This window comes from Saccopteryx leptura, chromosome 13 (genome assembly GCF_036850995.1).
Source record: "Saccopteryx leptura isolate mSacLep1 chromosome 13, mSacLep1_pri_phased_curated, whole genome shotgun sequence".
NCBI lineage: Eukaryota > Metazoa > Chordata > Mammalia > Chiroptera > Emballonuridae > Saccopteryx > Saccopteryx leptura.
This window is the reverse complement of record NC_089515.1, coordinates 29,905,465-29,920,196: the sequence shown is the minus strand read 5'-3', so window position 1 is coordinate 29,920,196 and position 14,732 is coordinate 29,905,465. Positions and strand designations below refer to the sequence as shown.

The 14,732-nt window shown below is 53.0% G+C and overlaps 2 protein-coding genes across 3 annotated transcripts in view; both read left to right on the top strand.

The window, feature by feature from the left end:
• Positions 1-1,348, top strand: part of UBTD1 (ubiquitin domain containing 1) — a 61,638-nt gene extending 60,290 nt beyond the window's left edge. For both annotated transcript variants that reach the window (XM_066355412.1, XM_066355411.1), the window contains one exon: positions 269-1,348. In XM_066355412.1, coding sequence (XP_066211509.1) covers positions 269-654 — 386 coding nt within the window. In that variant the 3' untranslated portion in view covers positions 655-1,348. The remainder of the gene's footprint in view (positions 1-268) is intronic.
• Positions 1,349-2,760: 1,412 nt separating this feature from the next.
• On the top strand, positions 2,761-14,625 carry ANKRD2 (ankyrin repeat domain 2). The gene is given in 10 exon segments (XM_066354878.1): positions 2,761-2,838; positions 2,840-2,929; positions 7,868-7,969; positions 8,736-8,891; positions 9,005-9,112; positions 11,332-11,430; positions 12,155-12,253; positions 13,067-13,165; positions 13,272-13,370; positions 14,373-14,625. Coding segments are annotated over 10 exon segments (1,086 nt in total). The 3' UTR covers positions 14,529-14,625.
• Positions 14,626-14,732: the final 107 nt, after the last annotated feature.

Here is a 14,732-nt window from a genome sequence, read left to right as displayed (position 1 = left end):
CAGGGAGGCTTGCTAAACAACAGAAATTCATTTTTGGCAAGAGTTCTCTTCCCAGCTTGAAGACGCCGCCTGTGTGCTGTGTCCTTACATGGTGAAGAGAGAGTGAGCACTCTGGTGTCTCTTCTTCCAGGGACATTAATTCTGTCAGATCAGGGCCCCACCCAAATAATCTTGTTTAACTTAATTACTCTCACATAGGCACCTGTCTCCAAAGACAGTGATTGACTCCGCCCTCCAAACAGACCCTGACGGCCCGTCTTTCCCACAGGCACCCTCTGTGAATGCTACGATGAGCTGGGCAATCACTACCAGCTGCCCATCTACTGCCTGTCGCCGCCCGTGAACCTGCTGCTGGAGCACACGGAGGAGGAGAGCGTGGAGCCCCCGGAGCCCACGCCCAGCGTGCGCCGGGAGTTCCCGCTGAAGGTGCGCCTCTCCACGGGCAAGGACGTGCGGCTCAGCGCCAGCCTGCCTGACACGGTGGGGCAGCTCAAGAGGCAGCTGCATGCCCAGGAGGGCATCGAGCCATCCTGGCAGCGATGGTTCTTCTCTGGGAAGCTGCTCACAGACCGCACACGGCTCCAGGAAACCAAGATCCAGAAAGATTTTGTCATCCAGGTCATCATCAACCAGCCCCCGCCACCCCAGGACTGACGAGCCCATGGAATTCTGGGAGGAGAGGCCAGGGAGGGCCTCTGCGGGCTGAGAGGCCCTGGGCCGGAGCACCGCCCCCCACCTTGCTGCTGCCTTTGTGTCATGATATTTTCTTTAGGGGCGCCTCCCCACTGGGGTAGGCATGAAGGGACCCTGCCTCCCGGGGACATCGTGGGCCACCAGTGCCCCGCACCAAGGAAGCAGTGCTGCCACACACGCCTTGCCAATCTTGTTAGAGAAAAGGAAAACTAGGGCCCTCCACCCTGCCTCTCTCATGGCGGGCTCGAGCCACGAGGGCCAGCACAGAGGCCCCTGAAGCCCAGACCTGTCCTCTGGTGCTGCCAGCTGTGCTCACTCCGGTGTTCTGCTCAGGGTCTGAAGCAGCTGCTGTCTCCCACCCCTGCCCCCCGACTCTGTCCTAGGCACTGTGCCAGTGCCCTGGAGGGGAGGGACCACTTGTGAGCCGCAGGGGCAGGGACCCTGAGGCCAGCCTTTGCCTCTCCCTGCCCCCAGCACAACCGGCAGAGATGAGGCAGGTGGCTGGCGAGCTGGGCTGCTGTGGCAGGAGTCTGCACAGGGCCATCTCCTGGTTATAGTCCGAGCGGTGGGGGGTCTACAGCCAGCCATGGCCCCACAGCAGGTCCCTGTGTACAGGCATATCTGCATATTTATCAATAAAGCCTTTTGCTCCTTCCTTCTCTCTTGCGTGGCTTCGACTGGGTCCCCCTGCAAGTCTGTGGAGCTCAGGAGCCGGTTCTGGTGCAGGAGCAGGTGGGTTCCCGGCCTTCCCCACTGCTCCGGGTACAGCAGAGAGCACAGTGGAGCAGGCTTGAACTGCTAGTGTCTGGGCCCTGTGTTCTCATGAGTCCTCAGGAAAAGCCAGTTAACATCTGAACCCACTTTGCTTATTTTGAAAGTAGATGTGATACCACCTGCCCTGCCTCCTCCCTCAGTTGCTGGGAGGATTAAATGGGCTAACAGGTGTAGAGAAGGCAGCATCTCAGGACGGTGGTGTTAGTTACCTGCTGGTCTGTTCCTGCAGCAAGAAGGTGTTGGCTTCCAGCTCCAGTGCCTGAGCCAGGCTCTCAGGACTAAGGTGTGTGCACAAATCCTGGAGACACTTGGTGATGTTAAAGCAAAATCTCCGACAAATTTCGAGTATGTTTTGGCCTGCCAGCAAGGGAACCAGAGAAAGAAACAGAGCTGTTTCTGTGTAGGGAAGAGTGTGCGTACAAGCAGAGCGAAGAATCTTAGATAAAGATGGATGAACTAAGGGCAGGCCACGTGAGTGTCACCCACAGAGCTGTGGCATCTGTGGTTCATTTACTGGCAGGTTAAACCTGGGTCATGGTGACCCAGGGCTGGCTCCCACGGTTCCATCTGTGGGACTGAGCAAGTTCAGCTCTGCTTTTTCTCCATTTGGGAGTATTTTTCTTTCTCAGTGAACATGCCTGATTTCCAGTCAGGCGGTCTGACAAGGAAACTGGAGAAAAGAATGATTAGGGTTGTCAGGGACTAAGACATACAGCCAAATGCAGGGATGCTTTGTTAGGGGCACTGTGGGACCCCAGAGAGGCAAAGGCCTGCGCGAGCTGTGGGCAGAGGGAGGCAGCTGCCCTTACCCCACTAGCCACCCTGGCACTCCAGCCCGATGAAGTCGTCTGCCCCTTTCTGGAGCCAGCAGAACCTATTCACAGCACAGCCTGGAGACAAAGAAATGTTTTGGGTCCCTACTTTTGGCTTTACAGGCCCCCTGGCTAGAACTGGCTGAGCACCGTTTCCAGGCGTCCAGCAGGTGGCACTGTCATCAGGGCTAGGGGCAGCCAGTGAGTCCTTCGTGCAGCCCAGCTGCCCTGGCTAAGGACCAGCTAAGCCTAAGCAGTTATGACAGAGGCTGGCCAGGCACCTTCCTCTAGCCCCTGCTCTGTGGGTAGGCACCTTCCTCTAGCCCCTGCGCTCGGGGTCCTGTGCACTCTGGCTCCGGTAGGCCAGGGGTTGTGGAGGGCAGCTGTCCTTGCCTCCCCCTGTTTGCTGGGGCTGCCCCGGGTGAAGGTGACAAGGGGCGGGGGGGGGGGGAGGCAGGTGGAGAATTGAGGCGGTGAGCTCATGGCAAAGGCGCCCAGCGAGGTGGGGGTGGGTGCCCTGGTCTATAAAGCCCCCGGGGCTCTTCGGCCTGCAGAGGCGGGCGATGGATGGCACCATGGCAGGCTCCGAGGCAGTGCAGAAGGCCACGGCGCTCATCGAGCAGCGGCTGGCGCAGGAAGAGGAGAATGAGGTATGGGCAGGGGTGTGGGTACCCGGGGGGGTTCTGAGGTGATCCAGCTGTGCTGTCAAAGGAACGGAGAGGCTGGCTACCACACCTGTGGTAGGAAGGACAGGTGTCTCCAGGGCACCATTCCAGCCACAGGGTGCTCCTGGTGGAGAGGGTTGTGGCAGCAGGAGACTGAGAAGTCAGCCTCAATAACTGAGGGGCAGTATGGCGAGTGAGCCACGCTGGGCTCTCTGAGACCCTGCCCACCTACCTGGGCCTTGAGATAAGCCAGGCTGCAAAGAGTAAGATGGCTAGGGAGCTGCCTGAGGGTGTGGGATCATGGGCCCCTGAAATCCCCCAGTTTCTGAGTGGAAGACTGCGACACTGAGGAATAAAGACTAGGAGCAGAGGGAGGAAGCGGCACTGGGAAAGGAAGCCTGGGTGTTCTCAGGACTGACAGCCACATATGGGGAGGCCTTTGGAGCATGGAGCTTTGGACAATTACATTTTCTGTGGAATGAAGAAATGGGGGGAGGAGTGTGTGAGCTTCTGCTCTTCGTTTTATTTTATTTTATTTACTTATTTTTTAAGTGAGAGGAAGGGAGATAGACTCCAGCTTGCAACCCGACCAGGATCGACCCAGCAACCCCCATCTGGGGCCGATGCTCGAATCAACCGAGCTATCCTCAGCACCACGGGGCCAGCGCTCACTCGAACCAATCAAGCCACTGGCTTCAGGAGGGGAAGAGGGAGGGAGAGGGAGAGAAGCAGATGGTCACTTCTCCTGTGTGCCCTGACGGGAACTGAACCTGGGACGTCCATACACCGGGTCAACATTCTATTCACTGAGCAAACTGGCCAGGGCTCTTCATTTTATGTAAACTAATATTTTATCTAGAGTCTTCTCTGCCAAGTGCCCAGTGCTATGAGAATGAGAAAACCAGTAAGGCTAGCCCCTACCTCCTTTTTACCACCTGCATTCATCTTAGCCAACATGGAAACAAAACAGTGAGGAAATGAAGCAGAGGTGTTAAATCAGAAGAGAAGGAGCACAAAGGGCAGGGAAATCATTCCAACTGAGGGCCCTCAAGGACCTCTCTGTGGACAGGATGGCGTTTGAGCTGGGCCTTCAAGAATGGTGAGTGGACATGAGAGAGAAAAAGATAAGCACCAAAGTTTGGGTGAGTGAAAACATGACTGTTAAGAGAAAGTCTGGGCCCTGGCTGATTGGCTCAGTGGTAGAGCGTCAGCCTAGCGAGTGAGTCCCGGGTTCCATTCCCAGCCTGGGCACACAGGAGAAGCACCCATTTGGGTTTTTTGTTGTTTTTGTTGTTTACAGAGACAGAGGGAGAGTCAGAGAGAGGGATAGATAGGGACAGACAGGAACAGAGAGAGATGAGAAGCATCAATCATCAGTTTTTCATTGCGACACCTTAGTTGTTCATTGATTGCTTTCTCATATGTGCCTTGACCGCGGGTCTTCAGCGGACTGAGTAACCCCTTGCTCGAGCCAGCAACCTTGGGTCCAAGCTGGTGAGCTTTGCTCAAACCAGATGAGCTAGCACTCAAGCTGGCAACCTCAGGGTCTCGAACCTGGGTCCTCCACAGCCCAGTCCGACACTCTATCCACTGCACCACCACCTGGTCAGGCAAGAAGCGCCCATTTGCTTCTCCACCCTTCCCCCTCTCCTTTCTATCTCTCTCTTCCCCTCCTGCAGCCAAGGCTCCATTGGAGCAAAGTTGGCCCAGGCACTGAAGATGGCTCCATGGCCTCTGCCTCAGGTGCTAGAATGGCTCCGGTTGCACAGGAGCAATGCCCCAGATGGGCAGAGCATCATCCCCTAGTGGGCTTGCCAGGTGGATCCCAGTTGGGAGTATGTGGGAGTTTGTCTCTCTGCTTCCCCGCTACTCACTTTAGAAAAATAAAATAAAAAAAGAGAAAGTCTAGTAGCAGGGGCTAAGGCTGGGAAGGGAGGCAGGACAGAAAACCAGAGAGGACCTTGTGAAAGATATTTATTCTGTGGGCAGTGGGGAGTCCACTAAATGTGGTTGAGTAAGGGAAGGTGGTACCATCTGACCTATTGTAGGATGGCAACTTTAATAGTCCTGAGAAGGACTTGTTGGAGGAGGGATTCCTACCAGGAATCAGAGAGAGAAGAATAGATCAGCTTAGAGCTGGACTCCATTCAAAAAAAGAAGAGCGACTGAATGGGGTGAGGAAGGGGGAAGGATTGGGACTCCAGTGGAAGAAGAGATGAGGACCAGGGAAGGGAAGGCAGCCTTGTAGGGGAAGAGCTTGGACCAAGCCTGCGAGTCTTGGCCTGGGCATCCTCGGATGTCCAGGAGTGCCACTTCTCACTTCCCCAGAGGCATGTGCTTCAGTGCCAGGCAGGTGAATCATGCCACTATGCCATTTTTGGAGTGCTGGACACAGAGACCTTCAGTAAGGGGACATGAAGCAGTCCTCAGCAATTCATTCATACAGCAAATATAGCAGCAGGGCTCTCAGGACACTGGGTGCCCACAGAGCCAGCTTTCCCATCGAGCACCTCCCAGTGCCAGGCGCTATGCTAAGTACTATACAGGCATTCTCCCATTTAATCTGTACAACCATCTCTGAAATAAAGTGGAAGTTTTGTTGTGTTTCACCAACTAGCATCCAATGCAGTATTTATTGAGCACCTACTGTATGCCAGCCCACAGAAACAAATCTGAAGCTAGGTGCCATAGAGTCAGGGTAAGACATGGATGGGCATCAGAATCCTCAGTTTTGCCCAGCAGGGCCCTCAGAGGAGAGCTTCTGTCCAGCCTGTGCCCCCTTCTTGGGGTGGGAGGAGAAAGAGAATCCTGGAGACCAGCCCAGGAAATGAGGCTCTGTTGTGGGCACTTCCTGAGACAGGTCATCACTGAGGGCTTAGGAATGGGCAGAGATGATGAGCCCACTTGAAATCACCCATTCACTTATTCATTCATTTATTCTCCAAATACTCACTGAGCACCCACCATCTGTAGGCCCTGTCACAGGTGCTGGGGATACAAGATGATTAAGATCCAAGCCCACCCTCTGGCTGCTCCGTGAGGAGCCCAGCCAGGGTGCCACATGCAGGAGTGGCTACAGCCCCAGGTCCTCCCCTGTCTCTGGGGAGGATAATGTCTCAGGAGAGGCTGGCACTGGGGAGGGTTCAAACCATGTAAGTCTGACATGGGGAGGAGAAGCCAGTGGACAACAGGCCCCCAAAATAAAGACCTGGGAAATCAGTCCTCGAAACAACCCTTGAAGCGTGTAACACCGGAACTCAGTGGGAAATGCTAAAAAGTCAGCTGAGAGCTCGTTAGGGTGGCCATTCCTCCCCTGCTGCCATCTTTTTGTGTGTGTGTGTGTGTATTTTTCCGAAGCCGGAAACGGGGAGAGACAGACAGACTCCCGCATGCGCCCCACAGGGATCCACCCGGCACGCCCACCAGGGGCAAGGCTCCGCCCACCAGGGGCGACGCTCCGCCCCTCCGGGGCGACGCTCCGCGGCAACCAGAGCCCCTCCAGCGCCTGGGGCAGAGGCCAAGGAGCCATCCCCAGCGCCCGGGCCATCTTTGCTCCAATGGAGCCCTGGCTGCGGGAGGGGAAGAGAGAGACAGAGAGGAAGGAGGGGGGTGGGGGTGGAGAAGCAAATGGGCGCCTCTCCCGTGTGCCCGGGCCAGGAATCGAACCCGGGTCCCCCGCACGCCAGGCTGATGCTCCACCACTGAGCCAACAGGCCAGGGCCTCCCCTGCTGCCATCTTGATCAGCACCCTCCAACTGGGCAAATTTTCCCTGGTGCACTGGAACTTCAGAGATGAGGGCACCAGCTCTATACAGAGTGGTTTCCTTTAGAAGAGGGGGGGGGGGGGAGGGGAGCAGCCCAGGCAAGCCAGAGCTACACACACAGAGGAGACTTGGACGGCATTTCCCCTGTATTTCTGCAATGAGAATAAGGTTAACAGAGTCCACCTCACGCTGCAAGCTCGGGTTGCGACTTTGGCTCCCATCCCTCAGGTTTCCTGAGAGCAAGTTTCTACGCTTTAGGATTTCACTAATCAATAAAATCTGAAGGAGAAAAGTTGGCATCCAATATAGATTTGCAAATTTTTATATTGCCAAATAAGGCATTTTATTTTATTTTATTTTTAAAGATTTTATTTATTCATTTTAGAGAGAAGAGAAAGAGAGAGAAAGGGAAAGAAGCAGGAAGCATTAACTCCCATATGTGCCTTGACCAGGCAAGCCCAGGGTTTCAGACCGGTGACCTCAGCATCCCAGGTTGATACTTTATCCACTGCACCACTACAGGTCGGGCCCAAATAAGCCATTTTAAAATATAACTGTTAGCCCTGGCTGGGTAGCTCAGTTGGTAGAGCATTGTCTTGATAAATGAAGGTTGCAGGTTCAATCCTCACTCAAGGCACACATAATAATCAACCAATGAATATATAAATAAGTGGACAAAAACTTGATGTTTCTCTCTCCTACTCTCCCTTCCTTTCTCTCTAAGATCAGTAAATAAAAATAAAAACCTCATCTCATCACAATTATTTCATCAAAGTAAAATTTTAAGGCCAAAAGAGTTTTAAAAAATAGTATCAGTGCTTGAAAAAGTAAATATATTTAATATCATGAAAATTCATTCCAATAGCTTTTAATTTTGTTTGGCTGGAGACTCGGGGCCATCAGCAGACAGGTATTTGAGCTGGAGTTGGGCTTAGGGTTGAGGTGGGAAACTGAAACTTGCCCCCTTCTAGAGGAGTGTCTCCAAGAGCCCAGCTCTGGCCAGGGACCCTCCAGGAGCAGCAACGGGGCAGAGGACGGCTTCTGAGGCCGCACAGGAGAAGGTCCTTGGAGTGTGTTCTTGGAGTGTTGGGGCGGGGCCCCTTGCCTTCCCAGGCTCTGCAGACAGACCCTAAAGCATGTCATTCCCTTGGCTTCTCAGAAACTCCGCGGAACTGCCCACCAGAAGCTGCACATGGACATGCTGATGCTGGAGGATGAGAAGCACCATGGGGCTTCCAGTCCGGCCTTACAAAAGATTAAGGTAAGTGGGAGGAGAAGCCAGAGTGTCTGCGCACAGGGGTCAGACCAGGCAGTTATGGCCTTGTTCCTCCCAGTATGGTCCTTGAACCAGCAGCTCAGCACCCCCTGGCAGCCTATTAACAATGCAGCATGTATGTCTACCTCCTCCCTCCCCAGACCTGCTGAGTCAAAATCTGCGTATGTGCAGATCCCAGGGGAGGCTCCGGTGACAGGAGAGCCGTATGACAGGGCACCACGCAGGTATTCTGGGAGGAGGGAGGCTATGTGCTGACAGCAGAGATCTCCATGCTGACAGGAGAAAACCAGAGCTTCCAGACCACTGTTTGGAGGATGATCCCATCAGAGGCTTGTCTGAAAGAGCATTAACTGAGCCATGATAGACATTACCTCTGGGACAGAAGGGCTTTCTCATAAAGACTTTTATGTTTCTGTATTGTTCTTATTATTAATAGTAATGTATTACTTCTGTGGTCATACACATGCAAGTGGACTTGCAGGAAGAGCTGAGGATTCTGACCCCGTTCTGAAGGCCTGGGCTAAGAACTGCCTCTGAGATTCCCTTGTCAACGCCCCACCCTATGTGAAGCCTAGGAGGAAGCTCCCTTAAGCCTCTCTTGCCCCATGATCTGAGCCACCCTGTCTGGGTCTCATCTGCTTCTTCCAGTTGTGGGAAGGAGAGCTAGACTTGGATTCTCTCTCTGTCTTGAAAGCTCTCCCCATGCACCCTCCCCAGCTTAGCTCAGGGGTTGAGGGCCATTCCCACACAGGGCCAAGAGCGCGTGCGCAAGACATCCCTAGACCTGCGGCGGGAGATCATCGACGTGGGTGGGATCCAGAACCTCATTGAGCTGCGGAAAAAACGGAAGCAGAAAAAGCGGGCAGCCCTGGCCGCCCAGGAGCCGCCTCCAGAGCCGGAGGAGATCGTAAGCGTCCTGGAAGGACACCTGTGTGGTGAGGGGGGGGGATTGGGGAGGGGGGACTGGGAGGGCCTGGATGGCTGTGGGATGGCCCCCCATGATGGCATTTACGGCTCCAGACTGGCCCTGTGGAGGAAGAGACATTCCTGAAAGCTGCGGTGGAAGGAAAAATGAAGGTCATTGAGAAGTTTCTGGCCGATGGGGGTTCCCCGAACACCTGCGATCAGGTGATGTTATCCCCCACCCCTCATCGGTGCCTGCTTCCCTTTCAGAGTTGCTGCCCCCAACAACCCTGCCCACTTGCGGGCCTGTTTGAGAGCAGGCCACTGGGTGTCATTTAGGAGGGCAGTCCTCAGAAGATTTGGGATTACCCCTTCCCCCTACAGAGGAATTTATCTAAATCCTTAGACCTTTTTTCAACGTAGAACCTCATCCAAAATACCAAATGCCACATGGTATTTTAGGGAAGAAAGAGGAATGGAATCAAATAAAAAGAGTCCAAGACCAGGAGTTTGGGGCTGGAGTCCCATCTCCACCACTCCCTAGCTCTAGGACAGGGGTCGGGAACCTATGGCTCGCAAGCCAGATGTGGCTCTTTTGATGGCTGTATCTGGCTCGCAGACAAATCTTTAATAATAAAAAAAAAACGTTAAAAATATAAAACATTCTCATGTATTACAATCCATTCATTTCCTACTGCTCATGTTCGTGGTTGCGGGTGGCTGGAGCCAATCACAGCTGTCCTGTCCAGGACAACACCAAATTTTTATTGGATAATGCCTAACGTACACGGGTCGTTGTATGGCTCTCACAAAATTACATTTTAAAATATGTGGCGTTCATGGCTCTCTCAGCCAGAAAGGTTCCCGGCCCTGCAGTAGGACCTGTAGTTAGGCCCATCACCTCTCCAGGCCTCAGTGTACTCCTCTGCTCCCCTCAGGGGATTTGTGGGGATCAAATGGAATAATAGTGCTTTGGTAAGTATTTATTAAATGAATTAAAAAACTATAAAACACATGCTAGGATATGATATTTTTGTGTTGTATTGAATATCATACTTTCTTTAAAATTTTTAAATTTTATTGTGCTAAAATGTGTCTATAACTTGGACTATGCCATTTCAGCCATTTTAAGTGTACAATTCAGCAGCAGTGATTACAGCGATCATGTTGTGCAACCACCAGCACTATTTTCAAAATGTTCCCATCACCCATCATACTTTCGCTTTCCTTGAAAAGGCCTCTTTTCTCACTTGGTGGGGTGCTCTCCCACGCTCATGTCCTGGGATTAAGCACATTAATGAGCACCCCCTTCAGCCTGCATTTATTGTAGGCTTAGACTACATGTCCCTTCTATTTTTCAGACTTCAGAGTCTTAATCCTCTTGTTCTATCTAAGCATCTCCTCCCTCTGAGCACTGTGCTAGGTACTGGGAATTCAAAAAAAGAAAAAGACAAGGCTGGAAAGTAGCTGAAAGACTGATGTTTCAAGAGACCAAAGCAGAAAGCAAACTGCATTGTGAAGAGAGGAAATTCAGTCTGTCCTTGAATCAGCAATCAGGGAGCACCCGCCCATCGTGGCCCTGGGTTAGGCACTCAGGAGAAGTAGAGTCAAGTAAGACCCAGGCTGCCCTCAAATGCTCTCTCACCCGAGGGTGATACGTGCCCCGGGACAGCTGTGGCCTGGAACTCTCAAGAATGGAGCTCTCAAGAAGACAGTAGTACTTGAGTTGCATCGTGTGTGTGTGTGTGTGTGTGTGTGTGTGTGTGTGTGTGTGTGTGTGAGAGAGAGAGAGAGAGACAGAGAGACAGAGAGACAGAGAGACAGAGAGACAGAGACAGAGAGAGGGGCAAATAGGGACAGACAGACAGGAAGGGAGAGAGATGAGAAGCATCAATTCTTCGTTGCAGCACCTTAGTTGTTCATTGATTGCTTTCTCATATGCACCTTGACCGCGGGCCTTCAGCAGACCTAGTAACCCCTTTGCTCCAGCCAGCGACCTTGGGTTCAAGCTGGTGAGCTGTGCTCAAACCAGATGAGCCCGCGCTCAAGCTGGCGACCTCGGGGTTTCGAACCCGAGTTCTCTGCTTCCCAGTCCAAGGCTCTATCCACTACGCCACCACCTGGTCAGGTTTGAATTGCATCTTGAAGAAGTAGCAAGAATTCATCAAGCACCCAAGGGAGTGAGGACAAAATGGGCATTCTGGCATAGGAAATAGCTTGATCAAAGGCCTGGCTCGATGTGCTTGGGGGCAGTGAGAGGTTGGCGTCTCCAGGACGTAGGAGGCATCCAAGGCTGGTCTGGATAGAGCATGAGGAGCTGGCAGAACATGGAAGATATGGGGACCCAGCACAGGGGGTCAGAATCGAGCTGGGGGAAGGCCTCAGTCTCAGCTTGTGTGGGAGCTAGGCTCAGGCCCCGGGCCTGACAGTCTCTGTGGGGACAGTTCCGCAGGACAGCACTGCACCGAGCTTCCCTGGAGGGCCACGTGGAGATCCTGGAGAAGCTTCTGGAGAGCGGGGCCACTGTGGACTTTCAGGATCGGGTGAGCAAGGGGGCAGGTATCGGGTAGGAGGCTGGAGGCGGGTCACAGACAGGCTGCCTCAGGGGCGAGGCCTCACCTGTAGTGGGTTCTAGGACCTTGCTAAGCCCCGTCTCCTCCTTTGTAAATCTGGCTTGGACGAGTTAGTTCCACAAGTTCTTTTTTTTTTTTTTTTTTTGTACTTTTCTGAAGCTGGAAACGGGAAGAGTCAAACAGACTCCTGCATGCGCCCGACCGGGATCCACCCGGCATGCCCACCAGGGGCGACGCTCTGCCCACCAGGGGGCGATGCTCTGCCCCTCCAGGGCGTCGCTCTGCCGCGACCAGAGCCACTCTAGTGCCTGGGACAGAGGCCAAGGAGCCATCTCCAGTGCCCAGGCCATCTTTGCTCCAATGGAGCCCTGGCTGCGGGAGGGGAAGAGAGAGACAGAGAGGAAGGGGGGGGGGTGGAGAAGCAAATGGGCACTTCTCCTATGTGTCCTGGCCGGGAATCGAACCCGGGTCCCCCGCACGCCAGGCCAACACTCTATCGCTGAGCCAACCGGCCAGGGCCTCCACAAGTTCTTATCTTCTGTTTTGTTTGACCCATTGCCCAGACACTGGAGTGCCCATCCCTTCCCTACACCCTACTCCTGGACATCTCCCTGCCCTTCTGGCTGGGGTTCTTTCCCCCAGGGCACTTTTTTTTCCTGAGGCTCTGCAATTAGGTCCCACCCTTCCCTTCTAGTTGGACTGCACAGCCATGCATTGGGCCTGCCGCGGGGGCCACTTGGAGGTGGTGAAAATTCTGCAAAGCCGAGGAGCAGACACGACTATAAGGGATAAGGTGCGGCAATAATGCTCACAGATATTGGGGTGGCTGTGGGCAGGGAGTTAGAGGCCGAAGACAGAAAAGCCAGGGAAGATAGAAGGTAGTGAATGAGCCCAGTCTCTGAAGTGGCTGCAGAGACCAGGGATGGGTCATTTCCATCAATTGCAGGCCTTTGGAAACCACCATCTGGGGATGGGAGCAGAAGAGCAGAGGAGAGGGGAGGAGAAGAGATCCACTCTCATGGGGGCTTTGGAACCACCCAAAAGATGTAGGATTTGTTCATTCATGCAATCCTTCATCATCCTTCTCTCCATCTGTCTATCCATCATCCATCTATCCATCCATTCACTTATTCAGCCACCATCTTTTATTGTTTATTTCTTTGTATATGACCTTGAGCAAGTGACAGCCTCTGAGTCTCTGTTTGCTCATCTGTAAAATGTCTTACAGAATTCTTGTGCAAATTAGGTGGAAAATGTATGTAAATTATTTATTCAACATAAAAAAGCTAATGTTTTGTAAACTCTTGCCATCCCATCACATAGTCATCTCACAATTATTTAAAGATGGGCAGAGGAGCGAGCACTTGCTCGTAGCTGGGTGAGAGAGGACTCATAGAAGGCTTCCTAGAGGAGGTAGCATCTAATGCTTCAGAGTTAGACCCTTGGATAAGATGGTGAGAATCGCAGCATTCCCTGCCCCTCTAGGGCTCAGGCCTTGGTACTAGACTTGGGGAGAGAAATAAGGCTGGAGTTAAGACAGCCTTCCTCCCCAAAGCACACAGTCCAAGTCCTTTCAGCTAGCAGTTTCTGTTTCGTCCCTACACAGCTGCTGAGCACGCCCCTGCATGTGGCAGTTCGAACGGGGCACGTGGAGATTGTGGAGCACTTTCTGTCCCTGGGCCTGGACATCAATGCCAAAGACAGAGTGAGTGTCTGGGTTCTCTCCTGCCTAGCCCCATTATAGGGGTACAGGCAGCCTGAGGGCTCCCCTGTGCCCATGTGGGCCATGCTGAGTGTCACACTGGCTCTAGGAGGGGGACAGTGCCCTGCATGATGCCGTGAGGCTCAACCGCTACAAAATCATCAAATTGCTACTCCTGCATGGGGCTGACATGATGACCAAGAACCTGGTAAGTTCATTCCTTTCCTGATTCAGGAATCAGTGCGCACTGCACACCCAAACCCTGTGCTGGGCGCTCAGAGGAAATATAGAACTGGGAAAGACTCAGCCTGCCTGTCCTTGGAACACTTTCACAGTGTAGAGTCTCCCTGGGACTGGGGGGTTTTTCCAGCCCACCCAGTTTCCCAATTCTCTCTCTGTTTGTCTATGTCCAGAAGGCAAATGCAGAGAAACAGCCTGGAGGGGCAGGTAGGGGACTTCCCAAAGGCTCCCAAATAGACAAAAGTGGGCCTAGTGTCCAGCCCCACGGAGGCCAAAATCATGGTGGGACAGAGCTGCAAGGAACCTAAGCACTTGGTTGGCATGACCATTCCTAGCACGCCATTTGGCTCCTTGTGGTCCTTCAGTTTTCTTAGGATCGCACGTCCAAGCTCTTCTTTGGGATCCAGAGCAATCACAAAAGGGAGGAGAGCCTGACCTGTGGTGGCGCAGTGGATAAAGCATCAACTTGGAAATGCTGAGGTCGCCGGTTCAAAACCCTGGGCTTGCCTGGTCAAGGCACATATGGGAGTTGATGCTTCTAGCTCCTCCCCCCTTCTCTCTCTCTGTCTCTCCCTCTCCTCTCTAAAATGAATAAATAAAAAAAATTTAAAAAAAAAAGGGAGGAGAATGGGGGGCCCCCTAATTCAAGAAAAGCTAAGAGAATATAGGAAAGTCAGGAAGATATAGGGAGGATGTAGATGAGGACTGCTAAAACTTGGTGTTGACATTTTGGGCTGGACAATTCTTTGTTGTGGAGGCTGTCTTGTGCATTGTAGGATATTTACGAAGCATACCTGGCCTCTAAAGATGCCAGTAGTACCTGCCCACCACTCTCCATCTACCTCCTGTGATAACTAAAAGGTCTCCAAATATTGCTAATTGCTTGCTATTGGGAGCCACTGGTATAAAGAAGGGCACCTCCTGGTACAGACTTCCGGACAGTGACCAGATCTCCTCTTCCTTCCCCCAGGCAGGAAAGACTCCCGCGGACCTGGTGCAGCTGTGGCAAGCTGACACCCGGAACGCTCTGGAGCACCCTGAGCCGGGCTCAGAGCAGAACGGGCTGGAGGGGGCTGATGAGAGTGGGCGGGAGACACCCCTCCCCCAGCCTGTGCCAACCCAGTAAATGCCTGCGTGGCCCCCACACCTGAGCCATTTCTCTGTGGAAAACCCAGGAACACTCACAAACTACTGCAATAAAGACGTCATTTTGCTATGCGTGATGTTTGTTTCTATTTATGTCTGTAATATTTAGGAATGCAAGAATGAGCTGCAGGAAGAGGGGACTTGGAGCCCTTTGGCCCCTTGAGCAGCCCTGGTGCGTTTCTTC